The sequence below is a fragment of the Petaurus breviceps genome, unplaced genomic scaffold (assembly GCF_028583685.1).
Source record: "Petaurus breviceps papuanus isolate PSGF00001 unplaced genomic scaffold, PetGlider_PUasm1.0 91133, whole genome shotgun sequence".
Lineage (NCBI taxonomy): Eukaryota > Metazoa > Chordata > Mammalia > Diprotodontia > Petauridae > Petaurus > Petaurus breviceps.
Genome location: NW_027187419.1, coordinates 12,299,546 through 12,321,963, shown reverse-complemented (window position 1 = coordinate 12,321,963; position 22,418 = coordinate 12,299,546). Strand labels below are relative to the sequence as shown.

Genomic DNA, 22,418 nt, shown 5'->3' with positions numbered 1-22,418 from the left:
TGAAGATACTTTGAATACTTTCAAAAACGTGAAGATATTTATCTCCTGTCATTCCTACTGTAACCTGTCAAGTAAGGAATGTCTGTATTGTCACCCTTAGAGGAGGAAACTGCTGTGCAAAAAGAGTTAGGTACCATCCCGAGGTCATAGAACTGGTAAATAGAGTCAGGACTCGAACCCACATCTTTGGACTTCAAATCCAGTGCTCTCTCCTTTATGCTGGTGTTTCCTTATGATGGGGTACCTGGGGTCTAAATCAATTTGTAAAATCAGTTTGTACAATTGTAACTGCAATTTGTATTGTCAAACTCTGCCCCTTCCAACTAGGCAACAATTTGTGACTCCTTTGTTCTTACTTAATCTCTTCATGTCTCCTCCAGTCTGGCCCAAATCTCATCTAAACTATCTATGCACTAAAGTCACAAGTTCCTCTCAGTCAGCCCTAACCTTTATCTATGCACTGAAGTCCCTTACATCCATCCCTTCAGCCCTGACAATGGCAGCCCTACCCTTTAAAAGTAAAAGCCTGTACCCCTCTCACTTGCAGGTCCCCTAAAGGACTCTTGCCAGAAGCATAACAATAAACTTCTACAACTCTCACTCCAATTAAGCCTGAGACCTTGAATTCTTTTCAGATGCTATTGCAGGTTTTCTGGTCTTAGATAAGATCAGAGTTCCGGTTGAACCTAGAGGGAGCTATCCCTCATCACTTACATTGTTCTATAGATCAGCACTGTGATCTATGGCAATTTTTTTTGGTTCACAAAACTTTTACAAACAAAAGGTTCTTATTTCTTAAAGCCTACCAATTTCAGAGAGAGAGACTGAGATGGGGTGGGGGAGGGGAGGTTGAGGGGAAGAGGAGGGAGAGAGAGAGAGAGGGAGACAGAGAAAGAGAGACAAAAAGAGACAGAAGAGCTGATGCCACTTTCTTGCATTCTTTTTTCATTTGTACTCCTCACATTCTCCTCAGTTCTGGCCCCTGCTCCCTGAGCCTTGGAGAGCAGTTTGCAAGAGACAGTCCAAGCCCAAGTCCAAGATAGGGACTTTAGATATTCTGCATGTCCAATGTGAAGTTTGGCTTGGGAAATGCTGCATAACATTCCTAATGCAGTGAGAAATAGTCATGTAATGTTTCTATGGTTATGTTTTGGTTCATTCTATTTATTTTCATTCCATTTCTTTTTCTAAAATAAAATGAACTTCTCAAAGGTATGGACCTTGTCAAAGACCCTTCTTTAAAATCCTCACAGCCACAAGGATAGCACTCTGAACACAGGTGGTGAAAAGTTGTAATGGTGAGTACTGTATGAGCCCTAGGCTATCCATGTGCATTGGACAATGAGAGGGCTTGCCTAGCCAGAACAAAGGGTACAGGCAAAAGTGTTCATTTATCCTTACAAACAAATAGGCATGGGTTTTGCTGCTGCCCTGTGCTGTTGTGGTTTAAAGTTTTTGTTGCCAATGTGATCTGGTCCTGAGTCTAAAAATCTGATTGTGATCTGAACCTTTAATTTATCAAGACATGCTGGGGTGGGGGGGAGAGGCAATGAGTGAGGAGAGAGCAGGAGAGAGAACCTGGGATATGAGGTTAGGTAGGGCAGTGGTGTGATTCTGCCTGATCCAGTGGAAAGGGATTGCAGAGACAAAGTGTGGGCAGGCTGCCCAAGGACTTTCAGATCATTGACTTTTTCTTCCTCCAGCAAGAGCAGCTGCTGCCTCAGCAGAGCTGTCATCTTCTGCTCAGATTGACAAAAATGATTTTATTATTTTGGCCTTGAAACTTTAGTTTTAGCAGCTTTCTATTCAGCTAGAGTAGGAGAGAGCTAATTTCTATAGGCTTAATGACAGGATGTGAATTGGACAGAGGAAATGTCTGCTATCTGGTAAATTCCAAGGAGATTAGAGTTAGCAGCTTGGGAGAGATTCCAGGTGATGGGGGTTTGGGTGAGTTGGGATAAAAGAGATCTTCCTGCTAATCTCAGGCTGTGCTTAAAACTATTTGCCCCATGGTTAATTTAATAATTACAATAACTAATATTTATATAATGTTTACTATATGCCAGGAACTGTGCCAACTGTGATTTGATCCTCACATTAACCCTGCAAGGTAGGTGATATTGTTATTAACATTTTACAGATGAAGAAACTGAGGTAAAGAGAGTGACTTGTCCAGGGTCACACAGCTAGTATGTGTCTAAGGTCACATTTGAACTCAGGTCTTCCTGAACCCAGGACTGATTCTCTTTTCACTGCTCCAAAAAGAGAGTTCCTTCTCTCAAGGGGCTCAGAGTCAAATGGGGGAGACAACATGCCAACTATTATGTACAAACAATATGTCTATAGGATAAATTGGACATAATCTCAGAAGGAAGCCATTAGCATTAAGGGGGATGACAAAAGTCTTTCTTGTAGAAGGTGAGATTTTAGCTGGGACTTGAAGGAATCCAGGAAAGCCAGGGATAGGGGACAGCCAGTGAAAATGCCCAGAGTAAGAAGATGGACTTTCTAGGTATCTCAAAGTACTTGGAGATATAAGAAGACTGCAGGTAAGGAGAAGTCAGTTTATGAAAGGCTTTGTAAGCCCAACATAGGATTTTATATTTCATCCTCAAAGTGCTAAGTGATAAACTGGAGTTTGTTGAAAAGTGGGGGTGATATGGTCAGACCCGTGATAGAGGAAGATCGTTTTGGCAGTGAAATAGAGGCTAGATAGGAGTGGGGACAGGCTTGTGGTAGGGAGACCAACCAGCAGGCTCTGACAATAGTCCAAGCATGAGATGATGAGTGCCTGCATCAAGGTGGTGGCAGAGTCAGAGGGAAGGGAACACACAGGAGAGATGTTATGAAGGTACAATAGATAGGCCTTGGCAACAGATTGGATATGGGTGGGGGGGTGATAAGAGAGAGTGAAGAGTCGAGGATGACCTTTTAGGTCCTTGGGTGTGACCTTTTGACTGAGTCCAAGTTTTACAGAACAAATCTTTTTATTAAGGAGATTTGTTCAGTGAAGTTTGGATTCAGTCAAAGGGCCACATTTGAGGTCCACGTGTAGCCTTGAGGCCAAAGATTCCCCTGATCTATCCTATTCCTCTTAGCCAGAGCCAAGCCTAGCCATAGGCAAAGCAAGTCTAGGGGACACCAGGAAAGGGGGTTGCAACCAATTAAGAAGCATTTATTAAGCTCCTACTATATGGGAACTACTCTAGGAGCTGGGCATACAAGGGCAGAAACAAAACAGTCCCTGATTCAAGGAGTTTGCATTCTATTGGGGGAAACAACATGTTCATATGTAAGTATATACAAATAGGTGCAAAGTAAATACAAGGCAGTTTGGTCAAGGAATCAGGAAAGGCCTCATGGAGGAGGAGGTAATGCTTGGGCTGGGCTATGGAGTCCAGGTCTACTAATAGTCAGAGAGGTCAGGCAGTTTTCAACAAGGGACACTTTAATTTTACTTTTATAATGGCACACTTTTTAACGCAAGAAAAGTCTGTTCTCCATGACTCAGAGTGTTGATTTCATGATAAATCAGGCTCCAGGTGTTAAACAGTAAACACACTCAGCCTCTGGGGAAGAGTGACATATAAGGGCCCAATTTTCAAGCCTTGCCAAGGGAACATAAATGCTTTGTCATCACAGCAGTTCTCAGAGTTTCCAAAGGGTGACAAAGAGAACGCAGCTGAATCCTAGTCATGTACCTAGCAGTATGCAGCAGCCTTCACCCGATAACTGCTGAGCCCTTTATATTCAACAACTCCCATTGGAATTTGACCACTATTTGAAGAATACTCATTTAACCTAAATCTAGAAGTGTCACTTTTAAATGTAGAAGTTGTTATTATTCAGTTTGATTGCTTGATCACATCTCTAGCGTTAGCCTTCTGTATTTTATGGGCTTTCTGTGATGGGGAGAATGAACATTAACTCAATTTATTGGTCACTCTAGCTACTTGGTGGGATCTTTCTGGTCTTTTTTTTTTTTTTAAAGAATTCATTGTATTTAAACAAAAGACCAACTGCTAAACTTGCCAAATACTCCTAAAAAAACTGTACTCTGTTCCTCTTACATGGCCAATAGCTCAGCTATTACATGGTCAATAGCTCAGGTCAATAGCTTCTGGGATCAGAAAATGACCCCAAGTTCTGCCATTTTTCTTTGCTAGAAGCTGGGACAACAGAGAATGTAAAATTTGTAAAAAAAAAAAATCACCAAATCTCAAAATGGGCATTGACTGTTCTGGTGTCCTCTTCTCCCTCTCCAAATCGATTGCCATGAGGGTCATAGGTTTGGAATTGGAAAGGACCTCAGATGCTATACAGTCCAACTCAGAACCAAACAAGAATCCTTTCTCCAAATATCCCAACCTTTGCTTAACAACTTGCATGAGGGGGGACTCACTGGTCCCAGGGAGCTCATTCTGTTTAGGGACAGCTCTGTAAGAAAGTTTTTCCTGATATCAAACCCAAATTTCTTGCTTTTCATTTTCCTAATTTTGTTGCTGGTTCTCCCTACTGGGGAGTCAGTCAAGCAAAATTCTTCAGCAAGTATTCATTAAGCACTGGGCTAGAAATACAAAGAAAGGTCAAACCAGTGCCTCCTCTCCAGGAGCTCACATTCTAATAGATAACATGTATATAAATGGGAACATGCAAGGTGCATGGAAAGCTGACAGAAGTAATCCTTAGTTCAGAAGGCTGCAGCAGCTGAGGGTGGTGGGGGGGACCTGGAAAGACTCTTTGCTGAAGGTGGCATTTGATCTGATTCTTGAAGGAAACCAGGGATTCTTAAAGATAGAGATGAGGATCCTTCTAGAGAGGGAGAGCATTCCAGGCATGGGGAATAGCACAGGCATTTCTAAGGTTCCCTCCATCTTTATCTATGACCATGGGGAAAAGTAGTGAGAAGAAGCTTCTCTTCTTTGTGATTATACTGAAAACTTAAGGGAGAGGATAAAAGTTTTGAATTGTATAAAATATAATTAGAACCATTTCTTCTAAAAAATACTAGTTATTATTTCTAGGCAGCTAATAGTACAGTGGACAGAGAGTCCTGTACCTGTAGTCAGGATGACAAAAGTTCAAATCTGGACTGAGATCCTTGCTAGCAGTATGACCCTAGACAAGGCTCTTTACCTCTGTCTGCTTCAGTTCCCATATCTATAGAAAAACAAGGGGTGGCTAGGTGGCACAGTGAATAGAGCACTGGCCCTGGAGTCAGGAGGACCTGAGTTCAAATCTGACCTTAGACATTTAATACTTACTAGCCGTGTGACCTTGGGCAAGTCACTTAACCCCAATGCACTACATCACCCCTTCCAAAAAGCAAAAAAAAAAAGAAAAACAACATCCCAGGATCAAAGGAGGTACCATATGGAAAGCACTTTACAAACCTTAAAATGCTATACAAATGCTAGCTATTATTATTGTTGTTGTTGTTAACATCTCTGCCTTCATACTGTTTGTTATTGTATTCATAGCCATATATTCCAGGCCAATTTTAAGGATAATAATAATAGTTTATATCCATTTGGTACTTTTGTAAATTATCTTCTTTGATCTCACAACCACCCTGTTACTGTACTATAATTATCCAGTTTTACATGTGAGGAAACTGAGACTTAGAGAAATTAAATGACTTGCCCAGGGTCACGTAACTAGTACATGTTTTGTGGTGAGATCTAAACTAACTATACCACATGACACAGGTATTCTAGGAGACCACATGAGTCATTCAGATTTCAGGTTGGTAAAGTGCATTTCAACATAGAACAATTAGTCTTAACCACCCTGGGAAAATAGCATTCTCCCTTACCACCATGATGCCAATGATATTTGACTATATTAGTCAAAAACTCTCTGGGCTTCAATTTTTCTCACATCTAAGAGAAGTATAATAATACTTTGATACTTCAAGGATTTTATCAGTATAGACCCTACCTTTATTGGAGGTGACATCATCTAAGCCTCACTTACATGGTTCCCAGTGTGGTTCTGGGACAGAAAAAAACTGTAATATCAATACTCTGGTGGTGAGCCTTCACACTTAACTAGGTGGGTTTTCAGATAATAGACATGCAAACCATTTCTCCCCAAGACTTTCCAGTCTGGTAGGACTTTTTAGAGATTGTGCTCCTTTGACCTGTCTAGACTTTAAGAATCTAGGCTTCCTGTTACCATAAGGCATCAAAGTAAGATTTTAGTGGAATACTAACTAACAACTTGTATCATACTTTACAGTTTAAAAAGCACATTTACAATATATTGTCTCATTTCACCCTCACAGTAACCCTGGGGAGGAAGTAAAGTGAATTATTATTATTCCCATTTTATAAATGAGGAAATTCAGGTTTCCGAAGGGTTCAGAAAGGGTAAATGTTATATAGCCGTGCTAATATAAATAATAAGTGATGGGGTCAGAGTTTGAACTTTGGTCCTCTGACTATAAATCCAGAGTTCTTTCCATTATTCCGTGCTCACAGGGTGGAACCATAAGAAATTGAATTCTAAAAATTGTATAATTCTCATCCATTCATTCATTCCTCAAGCCTCAATTTATTTCCCCATACTCAAAGCACTGTGCTAGATCCTGGGAAAACTATGGAGCTCTAATATGATCCTGTCATTCTCTCAAACTCTAAGAGCCTTGATTCTAATCTCCCAGTGGCTCCCACTGCTTCGATGGGAAGACCTTTCACTTACAGAGTAACACAGATTATGGTTTCAGGTTGGCACTAGCTCTGAAGTAATAGGTATCAGTAGCAGCAATAAGCAGTGTGGGGAAAGGCCTCTTTAGGAAGGGTCCTAAGCCCATAAGACCCAGTTACGTGGCACATGAGAAAAGCTTACTGCCACTCTCCTACTAAAAAGGTTGTCATGGAGCATCAAGAAAAAGGGTTTTTGGACATCTGGAAGAGAGGAATGGGAGGCTGTGGGCAGAAAGGTATCTTTTGCATTGATAGCTACTCAATAGATATTTGATATGTACATGAATGACTGAGTCTATAGTAAAATACTCCTGACCCTTCTGCCCCCTCCATTCTCCCACCTTTCCTCCCCCAATGACGTCCTTTGACTCCCACTGTTTCTTTTTCTCTCTTCCCTTCTCTCATGCCTCCTTTTCCCAGGGCTAGCTGCAATTTCCTTGTCTTCTCTGAATTCCCCTATACTAGGGTCATAAAGGTCTGGTGTGGGCTCAGTTGGATCCAGGATCCAGGTTTTTGTGCGTAAGTGTGCATCTCAAACTTAGGAGTGGAATAAGTTCCACTCACTGTGAGTTCATTCACTTTTGAGATTTTAAACTATGATCTCTACGTGGACATATCTAGCCCTGTCTGATTTCTTCCCTGTATTCCTGTCTATCTACTGGCTCCTTCCTTCTCTTTTGCCTACAAATATGCACATGTCTCTCATCCTTTAAAAAAATATGATCTTGAGGTGGCTAGGTGGCACAGTGAATAGAGCACTGGCCCTGGAGTCAGGAGGACCTGAGTTCAAATCCGACCTCAGACACTTAACACTTATTAGCCGTGTGACCTTGGGCAAGTCACTTAACACCAAATGCCCCTCCAAACAGCAAAAAAAAAATTTAAAAATATGATCTTACTATCCTAACTAGCTATTATCCTCCTTCTCCTCCCTTTCATGGCTAATGTCCTTGAGAAAGCCCTCTGCAATTACTTTCACTCTTCTCATTCTCTGCTAAACCCTCTGCAATTTGGCTTATTTAAAAAATCAAAGAGCAAAAACGGATGTCTTATAGGTGTCTCATGGAAGAGGGTGGCGAGGAAGAGGAAAAGGGCACATTTTAATGGGAAGATATTGTGATAAGATGTAGTGGAAAGAGCCTTGCATTTAGAGCCGATGCCATGCTAAGTGCACATTGTGCACTTAGAGCACAATGCCATGGCCATAGCAGGAACATGATAAAATACTTTTGGGATGGAATCAAAACACCTGATTTCACTTTGCTCCATCACCTCTCCTCTGGCCCTCATCACCTCTCACCTAACCTATAGCTTCCCAACTGGACTTAGTTCAAATCCTCTGACCAATCCATCCTCCAGATGCAGCTGCCAAAGTAATCTACATTTAACTATATCATCCCACTGCCCAAATAGGTCCAGTGGCTCTCTGTTGATAAAATACAACCTGTTCCATTTGGCAGAGCTCTTCACAATCAGGTTCTGGCTGACCTTTCCAGCCTTTTGCACATTACTCACATTCATATGCTCAGTTGTCCAGCCAGCCTGACTTACTTGCCGTTCCCTGTACACAACACTCTATCTTCAGGTAGGCTGCTTTTGTGTAGGTTGTGTCCTACACCTGGAACAGACTCCTCCACCCCCACTTCATAGACTCCCTAGCTTCCTCCAAGGTTCAGCTCAACTCCCACAGCTCACACAGGGTCAATCCTGATTCGACTACAAAAAATTAAACTTTCTACAATTTCTGTTTACTGATCTGTGTACATATCCTCTCTCCTAAATCGAATGTTAAGCTCTTTGAGGGCTCGTGTTATTCCATTTTTGTCCTTGTATCTTTAGTGACTAGCACACAAAATCAGTAGATACTTAACAAATGTTTGTTGAATAATTGCATGAATGAATTCTGCCCTTCGTTAGCTGTATCAAACAAGTCACTTTACCTTGTGCAGCTCAGTCTTCTCTTCTGTAAAATGGGGGCAATAATACCTCAAAGGGTTATTGTGAAACTTGAATGAGGTAATTTAGAGAAGGTGCTTTATATCTCTAAAGTGCATAAATTAAAAAACTTTCATTATTGTTATTGTATAGTACATAAAGCATAACTGGATGTGGCAGATTTCTCAAATCTAACCTACCAATCTAATCCAATCCAATTAGCATTTATTAAGCATCTATTCTACATAAGGCATTGTGCTCCTTTTCTTATCATGGTTCCATGCCAGTCTCAAGAAGCCGAAACAGAGCTCCACTAACATGAAAGGAATAAGTTGAGGCACTGATTTTGTCTGAGCAGTAGAAAAATCCCCCAAACAGGAAACAGGAAAGCTGGCACCAGGGGATCTGATCATTTTAACCTTCATATCATCATACACACCCTTCTCTCCTCTTCAACAGCCACCATCCTAGTACAGGCTGCTATCACCTCACACCTGGGCTCCTACTGGTTGGTTGTTCTCCCTCGCCAGATTCTCTACTCCTGTCTATCTTCTACTCAGTTATTAAAGTGATACTCCTAAAGCCCAAGACTGACCATGTCCCCTTCACTATTGAATAAGCTCTAGTTACTTATTACCTCCAGGATCAAATGTACGATCTTCTATTTGACTTTTAGAGCCCTTTTTAACCTAGTCTCTTCCTACCTTTCCACTCTCCTTATACTTTATTCCCCTCCATGATCCAGTGACCCGGACACTATGCTGTTCTTCATACAAGACACTCCATCTCCAGCCTCTGAGCATTTTCACCTGCTGTTCCCCATGCCTGGAATACCCTCTCTCCCTTTCCCCCCTTTTTTTCCCTCTCCTCTTCTTTCCTCTATCCCTATCTTCCTCTCTCTTCTCCCTATTCCTCCCTTTCTCCCTGTCTTCCCCTCTCTTCCTCTCTCTCCCTCACTTCCCTTCTTCCTCTCTCCATCTCCCCCTTTCTCCCCTTCTCTCTCTCTCCTCCTCCTCCTCTTCCCTTTCCTGCCTCTCCCTCCAGGATTCTCTGGCTTCCTTCAAGTCTCAGATAAAATTCTATATTCTACAAGAAACTTTTCCTGATCCCTTAAATTTCAGTGCGTTCCCTCTATTGTCTCAAATTTATCCTTTATATATATTTGCTTATACATAGCCCTTTGCATGTTGTCTCCCCAATTAGACTATAAGCTCTTTGAGAACAGGGATTATCTTTTGATCTTTGTATCTCTAGTACTTAGGATAGTGCCTGGCACATATAGGCACTTAAGAAATGCTCATTGACTGAGCCTCCTATAGAATATTTGGATTCTAATAAGGCAGCTAATGATTTTTCTCATATCCCTGTGACCGAGATAGATGATAACACAGGACAATGGATGCATAGCTAGCCAAACCTGAGTGTTGGTCTTGGAGTCAGGAAGCCTGACTGTTACCATGGGCAAATTACTTCATCACAGTGAGGCTCAGTTTCCTTATTTGTAATATGGATAAAACAATATATCTGCTACCTATCTTACACGGTTGTTGTGATAAAAGCATACCACATAAATATCAGTTATTATTATCAATAGTTTGCTGTCAAGCTCGGTGGAGGTCGCTAGTGTCATGCTATGAGAGACAGCAAGATGTGGTGGAAACGGCACTGGATTTAGAATCAAGAGAAACATGAGGGGTGGCTAGGTGGTGCAGTGAATAGATCACCGGTCCTGGAGTCAAGAGGACCTGAGTTCAAATGTGGCCTCAGACACTTAACACAAAAACTAGCCGTGTGACCTTGGGCAAGTCACTTAACCCCAATTGCCCTCCAAAAAAAAGAGAGACATGAGTTTAAATATCACTTGCTAACTTTAAGATTGTGGGCCAGTCATTTCAGCTCTATGAGCTGTTCCATCATTTGTATAACATGGATAATAATACATGTAATATCTTTCTCAATAATATGTAGGAGACTGGTCATAGATTTAGTGTGGGGAAGGATATTATTTGGCAGTTAGTCCAGCTCCTTCACTTTACAGGGCAGTGAGCCCCAGAGAAAACTTGTTATACAGGTAGTAAGGGAAAGAACTGAGATTGGAACCCAGGTTCTCTAACTTCAAATCCAGAGGTCTTTCTTCTATATCATAATGTCTTCCTTAGAGGGCAATTATGGCTATTGTAGTGCCATATAAATATGATTTATTTATAATTTCTACCAGAAGGCTCTGAAGCTGGCTACTCTTCACTGAGCACTTGAATGAAGGCAAAGACATGCTTTTCAAATATCTGGATCACATGAATCTGGGAGAGATCACAAAAATGCTGGATAATAGTCAAGAATCAAAAAGAATCTAGCCTGTTCAAGAATCTAGGAAGAACAACAGGATCTAGGAAGATGAAATTCAATACAGATAAATATAAAGTCTTCCAAGGTTAAAAAAATAAAATTGCATAAGAATAAGACAAGTTAGATATGCTCAGAAAGTAGCTCATGTGAAAAATGTTTAAGGATTTTAGTTGACTGTAAACTTAAGTAAACTAACAAACATCATTATTTGGTTGCTAAAAAAAACAACAAAACATCAAACTAATGGCAATCACTGGCTGCACTGATAGCAGTACAGTCTCTAGAAGAAGGGAAGTGATCATATTCTGTACTCCTAAGACCACATCAGGGATGTTGTGCTCAATGCTGATCAGGTTCAACATTGTAGGAAGGTTGATGACAAACTGGAGGGCATCCACAATGACAGTCTCAGAATCACGTCACCTGAGGAATAGCTGAAAGAACCCGCTATATTTAGTCTGGAAAAGATAAGACTTAGGGGCAACATGATTTTAAAAAAGAAGCAGGACATATACATATTGCTCTTATTGTTGTCTTAAAACCTCCAATCACCTGGCATGTGGAAGAGAAATCAGGGGCTCCTGACTAGGGCTCCAGGGGACAGAACTAGGAACCAGGGAATTATGGGAACATGAATTTTGGCCCAGTATAAGGAAGAACCTCCAGAAAAAGTTACCATCATTCCAAAATAGAATTGGCTCACTCAAGAGGGAAGGGTGTTTGTTCACAGCAGAGTTCAAGTAGTGGCTGGATAAGCACTGCTGGAGATAATAATACACATTTATTAATGCCGACTATGTGCTAGGCACTGTGCTAAGCATTGGATATAGAGGGGATTGGACAAGGTAACCCCTAAGGGTCCTCTTAAATCTGAGATTATAATGATGGGGTACCTGGGGTCTAAATCAATTTGTAACATTAATTTGTAAAACCAGTTTGTACAATTGTAACTGCAATTTGTATTGTCAAACTCTGCCCCTTCCCCCTATACACACTCTGCCTAGGCAACAACTTGTGACTCCTTTGTTCTTAATTAATCTCTTCATGTCTCCTCCGGTCTGGCCCAAATCTCACTTAAACTATCTATGCACTAAAGTCACAAGTTCCTCTCAGCTCTAACCTTTATCTTTGCACTGCGGTCGCTTCCCTCCATCCAGTCAGCCTTGAAGATGGCAGCCCTACCCTTTAAAAGTAAAAGTATGTAGACTTTTAAAGAGTAAACCTCTCACTTGCAGGTCCCCTTAAAGGACTCTTGCCCACTTCTCATAGAAGTGTAGTAATAAACTTCTACAACTCTCACTCCAATTCAGCCTGAGACCTTGAATTCTTTCCAGATGCTCTTGCAGGTTTTCTGGTCTTAGATAAGATCAGTTACTGCAGTGGATAGAACTCCTTAACCTGGAGTTAGGAAGACCCAAGTTCAAATCTGGTCTAGTGTGATAGCTATATAACTCAGGACAAGTCACTTAACCTCTATTAATTTCAGTTTTCCTATCAGTAATATAAGGAAAATAATAGCATCTGCCTCCCCCAGTTGTTGTGAGGATAAAATAAGATATTTATTAAGCACTTTGTAAACTTTAAAGTGCTAAGTAAATACTAGCAATTATTATCTATAAATGATGGGTATGAACTGGATGATCTCTAGGTTTCTCCTGACTCTAAGATTCTAATTGCTTTCATTAACGTGTGCACCTTTGCTTAGGGAGATTTTCTGTCCCCTTCACTTAACAAAGTACCCTGAGGCACCTTCTACAGTTTCCCCTAGAGGTTTCTCATTCAAAAGAAACTTCAAAGATGATGTCAGAGCACAAGCAGGACTTGACAAATCAGTTTGTTCCAGTTTTTCATCCTCTTTAAGTCTCTTATTCTAGCTATTTTTTCCCACCTTAAAATATATCTCTTGTAGTTGAAATTTCAGTGGGGCACATATCCTATTTCTTAGTCTACATTGCCCCACCACCATATTCCTTAATACTTAGGTTAGAGTAAATATCATGGGTAGCCTTGAAGGAGAAGAGAGATTTAAAATACTATAGCTGGGGTGGAGACCAAAGGAGGCAGTTCCCTTGCTCTTTGGGGAACCATAATCATGGGTGGACTGCAGCTCAGCTCTCAGAGCAGCAATTGGGCTCACCACCCTGGTGGCTTTTATGAAGATGGTGACCTTTATGGTTCAATGGAAGATCAGAACAAGGCTGAATTGTGAGAGCTGGAGATGATCCTGATGGGGCCCAGGCAAAAAGGGTTTTATCTTTACATATTTCATGCATGCATATGATTGTATGCATATGAGGTTCAGGTGATTTTTTTCTAAACACTAGTTATCTTCTTTACTTCCCTGGACTCTCCTTACCATCTTTGCTACCCAGGCATTAGTAGAATGATGTCAAGGATAGCGCCTAGAATACGGATCTAATATTATAGGCTTGAACTAGAATGGTCCTTAGAGGTCATCCAGTCCTGTCTTCTTATTTTACAGATGAAGGCACTGCGGCCCAGAGAAGTTGTGATTCTTTCCAAGGTGGCATTGTAGTAGGAATAAGGCCTAGTCCAGGGGTGGAAAACCTTTGGCCTGGAAGTCACATGTGGCCTTTTAGGTCCTTGGGTGTGGCCTTTTGACTGAGTCCAAGTTTTACCGAACAAATTCTTTTATTAAGGGGATTTGTTCTGTGAAGTTTGGATTCAAAGGGCTGCACTTGAGGATCTAGAGGGCCACATGTGGCCTCGAGGCAGCAGGTTACACCCCTGGCCTACTCTGTTCCCACTCCAATCCATCATCCATTCAGCTAATCAAGTGAAGGTTTGACCATGTCACTTCCTACTCACTAAACTCCAGTGGCTTGCCATCACCTCTAGGATGAAATACAAAAGCCTCTGACTTTCAAAGTCCTTCAGAATCTAGTCCCTTCCAATCTTTCTAGTCTTCTTATAATCCTCTCCCCTTCGTGATCCAGCGACACTGGCCTTTTTACTGTTCCTTGAACAAGATACTCCATCTCCTGATTTTGACCATTTTTACTGGCTGTCTCCCCTGCCCAGAATTTTCTCCCTCCTCAAATGGCTTCCTGGTCTCCCTGACCTTCAAATCCCAGCTAAAATCCCACATTCTATGAGAAACCTTTCTTCACCTTTAATTCTAATGCCTTGCCTGTGTTGATTATCTCCAACTGATCCTCTATCTTGTTTGCCAATAGTTGTCTACCCATTAGACCAAAAGCTCCTTGAGAGCAGGAACTATCTTTTCCTTTTCTTTGTACCCTCAGGGCTTAGCCCAATGCCTGTGATTAGTAGGTGCTTAGTAAATGCTAAATTTTAATTGAATGTAAAATGAATCTGTTATTTGCCTAGCACTGTTAAGTTCTGTGTGAGAAAAGACTAAATAGCAGCAACGGTATTAATAACCTGTGTTCATTCAGTCAACCAATTAATGAGCATTTATTAAGTACCTGCTATATAACTACAAAGAATATTTCCTTTTTTAAATTAATAAAATCAATTTTCTCTCCCTCCCACACCCCACCATTGGGGGAAAGAAAAGGGAAAACAAAACTTTGTAATAAATATGCATAGTCAAGGAAAATAAATCCCCACAGGAGCCATGTCCGGCATTTCTTAATGCCAAGGTTAAACAGCTTAGCATCACAGGTGGGATTTGCACCCTGTTCCTTTGACTTCAAAATCTACACTTTTTTCTACCCCACACTGTTTCCTTTACAAGATGGGATAAAATATCATGCCTACGGGGGAGACCATCACTTTAACATGGCCAATTTAGTACAGCTTCAATTCCCCTTCATAATACAAACCAGCCGACAAAGGGAATGAATGGAACAAGGCAAAAATCAGGCCAGATGTCCTAGTGAAAATTCCTTTGTGTGAAAAGAAAAGTAATTTTTATGACTTGCTTATAAAGTTATAGGACTGTAAATCCATTGTTGCCTATTATTTGGAGTATTTGAACAGTGGCTGAGTGGTCATCTGTCAGGGAACCTGGGGAAAAAAATTCATTGTGACTCTTGGACTAGATGATAAAATACCACCACCTATCAAGGAGGGAAGGCCGTGAATAGTCCTGCTGGAGTATGGCGAAATTTTAATAAACTTTGCTTTTCTTTGGCTGAGAGAAGACTTGAGTTGAATTCACTGGGCAGGACCCGGCGTGTTGGTATTTTGGGGTCTCACACACCCCTAGCCTAAATCTCACCATTTGATGGTGACCCTCAATATTTTTATAGTTCCCTGATACCAGGAAACACTGCTAATCGCAAGCTCTTCTCCAGCTGGGATTGGAAGGTCCGCAAGCCTCTCTCTTTCCCTATTCCCTTCTTGCTCTCCAAGTACCTTGGAGGTGGGGTTTTTTTTGTGTTTTTTGGGCCTGACCTCTCAGGTCCCATTAGGTCAGGCAGCTAGGAAGATGTCTCACACTTGACCTAACCTCTCAGGTTCTCAGTCCAGTTTGTTTATTTTGGAAGACATGAACCTGGGTGCATTCTGAAGAATGGAGGACAAAAACAGATACCCCATCTGGAAGTGTAAGTCAGATTCTTTCAATTCTCTTGGAGCTAGGAATTTCAGGTACTTTTTTGTGGGTTTTTTGTCTTTTTTTTGTTTGTTTGTTTTTCGAGGCTTACTCCCAAACCTTCCTTTATGGAGGAAGGGACTTCGAGGCCCTACGCATGTATTGGGTTGATCCCTTTTAGCTCCCAAAAGTTCGCCTTTGGGTTGTCTTTTACAACAATCGGAAAATTTTAGTTTCTCTATAAGAACTTGAAAAGAAAAAGTTATTCTTTTTTTTTTTTTTTTGCAACACTGTTTGGCCTCAGTATCACCTAGAGGACCACGAATCGAGGCCTGTTTTGGGGACTTTAAAAGATAAATACTCTCTTGCAGTTAAATTGATACTGTTGCAGAGAAGGAAGGTGTATAGAAGTTGCCTACTTAATGGCCTTCATTGAACATCAGGAAAGATTGTGAGATGCTTGAAGCTAGAGCCCCTCCATAAAGGGGCAATGGGTACCAATTAAATTTCAGGTACTTTTTTGTGGGTTTTTTGTGTTTTTAAATGACCCCCTTCCTATGCCCCCCCCCCCCTCCCCCCCCCCCCCCAGACTCCTGCTTAGTTCCCAACTACTAGTCTTGCTGAGGTGCCTTCCTCTGTGGCCCCTCCCCTTAAGGCAACACCCTCCAGCCCTATCCCCATGGCAGTCTTAGGGGTATCTCTTCTTCTGACCCCTTCCACTCCTCAGGTGCCAGCTGACCTTCCCCCTTGCCAGCTGGATCCCCCAGTCTTGCAATCTGATCCAGTTCAGCCAGTAACCCCCAGTCACTCCCTCAAAGGAAGTGGAACTTCCTCTCTCCCTTCCCAAGCCCCTGTTCCCACAATGTCTTCAGGACTTTTTCCCTTCCCACAACGTCTTCAGGGCTTTTTCCCCTAAGGGAAGTGGTTCTCTCATCTGGTGAGACAACTAGTGTAAATCAAAAATCCCTGACAGAAGGCACTAGCAATAGAGAGACAGAGGACAAGGATGGAAGATGGAAGCCGGGGAGAATGGTGAACCAAGAAAAGCTTCCTACGGAAGATGGGATTTGAATTGAACAAGAAAAGAAACTAGGGAAACCAAAAAATGAAGGTGAGGAGGGAGGGTATTATAGGTATAGGGGACATCCACAAAAACTTAATGTCAGGAGATGTTCTATATGTGGGACAAAACAAGAAGGCTAGGGTCACTGGACTGTAGTCCATAGAGGGGAGTTTTTTTCGATTTACACTGTATTTATCCTGTATATACAGGTTTTTTTTTTTTTGCATGCTGTTTCCCCCACTAGAATGTGAGTTCCTTGAGGGGAGGGACAAAGATTTTACCTTTCTCTATCCTCAGTGCTTAGCACAGTGCCTAGCACAGAGTAAGTACTTAATGAATGTTTGTTGACTGAGCAACTGGTCTCATTCCTTCTGTGTTATCTGTTAACACTTTTCTAGCCTGTCTTTGCCAAGTCAACACAAAGGCCTTAGAATCCTGGACTGGTAGAACTGGAAGGGACCTTAAAGATCATTTAACTTAAAGATATCAGTCCCCTCCTTTTGCACATCAAGAAACTGAGGCTCACAGAGGTCAAATAACTAGTTTAATTATAGATAACTAGTTAATGGCAGAATTAGAACCAAAACCCAGGTCTTCTGAAGCCCATCTCAGTGAATTTACTATGATATAATGGAGAGAATAGAGAGAAAGTATTGTACTTGAATCAGAAGAGTTGGATTTGAGTCCCAATTCTGATAACTATGGACTAGTTATGCAACCTTGAGCAACTGATTCCACCCCTTCTGAGCCTCAGTTTCCTCTCTAGAAAACGAGGATTAGATAATCTGTAAGATCCCTTTTCAGATCTAATGATACAAAGTTCTGGGGTTCTTTCTATTATGTAATATCCTGATCCTGGGAGCCAAACTCCATGGGGTTATGTGTTTAAGGAGCTGACAGGCATTTTTGCTTCTTTTTTTTTTTAGGGCAGTTGGGGTTAAGTGACTTGCCCAAGGTCACATGGCTAGTAAGTGTTAAGTATCTGAGGCTGGATTTGAACTCAGGTCCTCCTGACTCCAGGGCTGGTGTTCTATTCATACCTAACTGCCCCCTGACAGGCATTTTTGAAGAGTTCATCAGTATAGAAGCAGAGCATGGTGGTACACAATTCACTTCCCCAGGTAATTCAACCCTGACCCTGGGATCTACATCTAGGGTAAAAAAATTAAAGTCAGGACTCCATGCCCAGTGGATTCTCTGCCTCCCTGCCACCAGAGTTACTAAAGATTCTGGTACATTAGCTATTTGGTACCAGAAGGGTCTGCAGCCTGGAACATAAAGGTCACTCCACTGAAAGGATGTTAGGGAATAGTTCCTCTCAAGGTGGTCTAGTGCCAGGAGTGCTGGCTTCGGTGTCTATGAACTTCAGTTCAAATTCTGGCTCTGCCACTAGCTCTTGGTATGACTGATAGCAAGTCACTTAACCTCTCTGAGCCTCAGTTTCCTCATTGAAAAGGTAAAATGACCTCTGAGGTCCTTCCCAGTTCTGAATCTATTATCTTATGATCAATTCCAACCAATTCTACATTTCAAGCAGTGCACTGAGTATAATAATTTTAATTCCCCTCTTTTGCCAACAAGGGAAACTTTTGCTTAGGTCACCAAAGTCATGCTGAGGCTTACCCAAGACTTTCCCAGCAGAAAAACTGGTTAGTCTACTATTTCTGGCCAAGGTGAAATTCTCTTTCTGACCTTCATTGACTAGTAACTAATCACTTAGGCACCTTTCTTTGTGTAGAATTGTCAAAGGTGAAATTCTACAGGAACTGCCCACAGACAGACAAGATTAACAAGGATTTAGTGAAATCCAGCCAAGCATCTGCCCACTCCTAAGATTTCAAAAGTGTTATTTTTGTCACTGAGATTTCTTGAGGCTCTGTCTTTGAGAGGAAGGAAGTGGTTTCATTCACTGCCAGGTGTACTGGGACTGTGTGTATGTTAGAGGGAAGGGGGAAGGATGACAAAGAGGAGGGGGAATTCATTTCTTAGTTGTTGTGAAGCAATTTTTTTGAAATTGTGTGTACAATTTGAAGAATGAGAAAGACTGAATGAAAAGCCACTTCCCCTCCTATGCTCATATGTAAACCTGAAAGAATAAGAAGCTAAAAACTCTCCAAGAGCTATTTTAACCTCTGCATGGTCCCTCCAAGCTTATGACATGTCAAGATTAATAGACTTAATGATTAGAATTATCCCTAGCTAATCTTAGAGAAAATCTCAGGATATAGAGTTCTAACTGGGAATAGAGACCCTCAAGATATCAGTATCTAATCAATCATTTATATAGATGAGACTGAGGCCCAGTAAAGGAAAGACATGACTTGTCCAGGATCACATGATTAGTTAGTGACAAAGTTTTATATTAACGCCCAGGTTTCTTGATTCACCATCTAGCACGCTTTCCACTCAACTACATCGGTCCTGACCTTGGCATTAAATTAGTAGTGGTAATGATAAAAGCACAGGAAAATAATCTTTGTATCAAATATGCTGATAAAAGTCTGATGTCCAAAGTATATAGGTCATCAACACATTTAAGACTAAGCCAATAGGCAAATGGTCAAAGGGTATGAGCAATTTTCAAAAGAAGACATACAAAACAGCAAATCACCTTATTTTTTTTAAGTGCTAAATCACTAATAAGATAAATCCAAATTACAATTCCCAGGGCTTGCCTCATGCTTATCAAGTTGGCAAAATGATAAAATATAAATGATTTAAATGGTCAATGTTGGAGGAACTGAGGGAAGATGGTCACATTAGTATACCATTGGTAGAATTGGAAGTTGGTTTAACCATTCTGGAAAATAATTCATAATTATACAAGAAAAGTCACTAAATCATTTGTGTCTTTTGAACCAGTGACCCTTCTGTTGGACATAAATCCCAAAGAGGTCAAACACAAAAAGAAAGACCTTTATATAAACTGTACTGTTTTAGAAACAAAATTGATTGGGGGATAGCTAAAAACAATTGTGGTATATGAATTTTTTTTTTTTTAAAGCAATCGGGGTTAAGTAACTTGCTCAAGGTTACATGGCCAGTTATTTCTGGGTGTGGTGCTGAGTATCTGAGGCCGGATTTGATCCAGGTCATCCCAACACTGGAGCCGGTGCTCTTACTCGCTGAGCCACCTGCCTGCCCCTAAGCAATTAGGGTTAAGTAACTTGCTCAAGGTTACACAGCCAGGTGTTTCTGGGTGGGTGCTAAGTATCTGAGCCCAGGATTCGATCTCCAGGTCTTCTCAACACTGGAGCAGGTGTTCTTACTCACTGTGCTACCTGGCCGCCCCTCGTGGTATATGAATTAATGGAATGTAATTACATTGTAAAGAATAATGACTATGAAGAATTAAGAGGAAAATGGGAAGATATATACGAAGTGAGGTAGAGCAAAAAAAGCAGAAGTTGAACAATATATGCTACTACAATAACAGTAAACAAAAATAACACTAAAAATTAATTGAACTCATTAAATGCATTGGCTAATTGGTCCCAGAGGACAGATAAGAAATGTGTTTCCTTCCTCTTAATAGAGAGGTGGGAGACTACCAGGACAGGATGATGTAGAGGCCGTGTTGATTAATTTTGCTGCACTGATTTTCTCTATTACAAGGAGAGGGAGTGTTGTCCATCAGAGAAGAGTATTGCTATAAAAAGCAAAAGATATCAATACAACTTTCAAAGAAAGCATTATTGTTAGAAATGATGTGGGTTTGAATCCAGTTTATGGCTGATACTAGTTGTATGATTATGAACAGGCCAGTTTCTGTGAACTTGTTTCCTCATTTGTAAAATGGGAATAATAAAACTTGTATCTCCTCACAAGGTTGTTGGGAGGATCAAATGAACTAATGTATGTAAAAAGCTTTAAAAAATACACAGTGTATATATATGTGTGTGTGTGTGTGTGTGTGTGTGTGTGTGTGTGTTAGCTATTTTATCACAGATATTAGAAGAAAAAGCAAGAGGGAAAGGAGGGAAATAAGAGCAGCTATTAAGTTAATTGTGTGACCTCGGGCAAGACATTGAACCTTTCTAGGCTTCACTTTTCCTCCCCTGTAAAATGAGGGAGTTGGAGGAGATGACCTTTCAGGTGCCCTTCCAGGGCTGCCATCCAGTGATTCTGCCCAGGGTTTTAAAAAGTACCCAACCCCACAAGATCCTCCCCACTTGTCCTCCCAAGGAGCCTGCCATTTGTTCAGACTTGTTCACCAGTTTTCCATCCCCACCCTCCTTTAGCCCCCAGAGGCCAAGTTCTGCAGGCAGTGGCTACGGCAGAGGTGGATAGGGGGAGGGGAGGGGAGGAGGGCAGGCTCCAGGCATAGGCTGCAGTAGCAGCAGTAGTTAACAGCAGTAGCAGCAGCAGCAGCAGCATTCCCACTGGGCAGAGGCAGCTAAGGCTGCTGGGAGGTGCCCACAGTGGGAAAGCATGTCAGCTCAGCTCGGCTAAGAAGTAGCCAGGTGCAACCTGGTCCCAGGACAGATAAGCCAGCTTCCTCCTTCCTTTAACACATGCCCAGCCCAGCTCTTCCAGATTTCACAGAGGGGAGCCCCAAATGGGATGTGTCTGTACAGTATAAACCCTGTGGGTTGTTTTTGCTCCTGCCCTGCTGTGTCAAATCACAGAGGAAGAGAAAGCCATGCTCCCTGTACCTGATTCTGTCCTTCTCTGCCCTCTGGAGCTCCTCGTTTCTCTCCAGGACCTGCAGGATCTGCCTGGCTTCTTCATCATTTAAGAAACTGAAATCAAACCCCTGAGGAACTTTCGTCATTTTCTTCAGTGTGTAGGATTTACATTTAAGTCCCTTGGCACCTCCTGCTACGTTGACATTGTCCAAGGCATTAAAAATACCTCCATGAGCCTGGTCCCAATAGCCAATGGTAAGCCCTCTTCCTCTGGGAGTCTGAAACTACACTCCTGTGCCACAACCCACACCTACAGGGCTCATTTTGACAACACCTTAATGACACAATTCTCTCTGCCTGACCAACCAAGACTCAGCAGGGAGCCTCTGAGGGTGGAGAGAGAGCCAATCTCTTTGCAAAGGGGCGGGTTCCTACCTGACTTTTCCTTCCTCCCCCTAATTAGGATTGTAAAACAAACATTCTGTACCTTGGTTCTGCCCATAAGGGAGGCTAAGACTTTAAATATTTGCTTTAAATGTCGGACATGGAGGTGTTTACCTTGGCCCAGCTAGTTGGTAGCAGAACCTGAGCATGGCTATTTAGAGGAATTTTAAAAGGGAATTGAGGTCACTTTAGATTTGTAATTGAAGTCTTCCCTGTCAACAAATGTCTCCAGGAGAAAAATTGCACTGAAAAATGGAAATATTTGAAATTAGAGAGTTTCTCATTTATAAGACTGGGGGGTGGGGGAGGAGAGAGAGAGAGAGAGAGAGAGAGAGAGAGAGAGAGAGAGAGAGAGAGAGAGAGAGAGAGAGAGAGAGAGAGAATCATATAGTCTTATAGATTCAGGGGAGGAAAAGTGTGGTGTCTTTATTAGGAATGAATTCTTTGTCATTCCTTCAGGCCTGGCCCAAACACACCCTTCTGGGGGTTGTCTCACAAGTCAGCTTCAGACTTCATGAATCTGGTGACTACCTAACTTGAAAAGTCTCCTTGATAAAAGTAAGAGAGATACCTATATAGTAGATGCCAGGCAAGTGGTCCAGTATACTATTAACCTTCAAGGTTGTGGAAACCTTAGTAATATTCATTAGATGAGAAGAGAAAGAACCCTTTACCACATTCCCACTGGAGGGAGTATGCTGGGCTATTCTTGACCTCTCTCTTTTCCCTCTTCCTGCTGCCAAGAGTCTCACAGGAAAATCTGACTGGTTGGA

The 22,418-nt window shown here is 41.6% G+C and overlaps 1 protein-coding gene across 2 annotated transcripts in view; it reads right to left on the bottom strand.

The window, feature by feature from the left end:
* EXPH5 (exophilin 5) overlaps positions 1-21,562 on the bottom strand; it is a 105,956-nt gene extending 84,394 nt beyond the window's left edge. The window contains exon 1 of one of the 2 annotated variants that reach the window (XM_069080823.1): positions 21,229-21,562. In XM_069080823.1, coding sequence (XP_068936924.1) covers positions 21,229-21,307 — 79 coding nt within the window. In that variant the 5' untranslated portion in view covers positions 21,308-21,562. The remainder of the gene's footprint in view (positions 1-21,228) is intronic. The other variant, XM_069080821.1, reaches the window with a different exon arrangement.
* Positions 21,563-22,418: the final 856 nt, after the last annotated feature.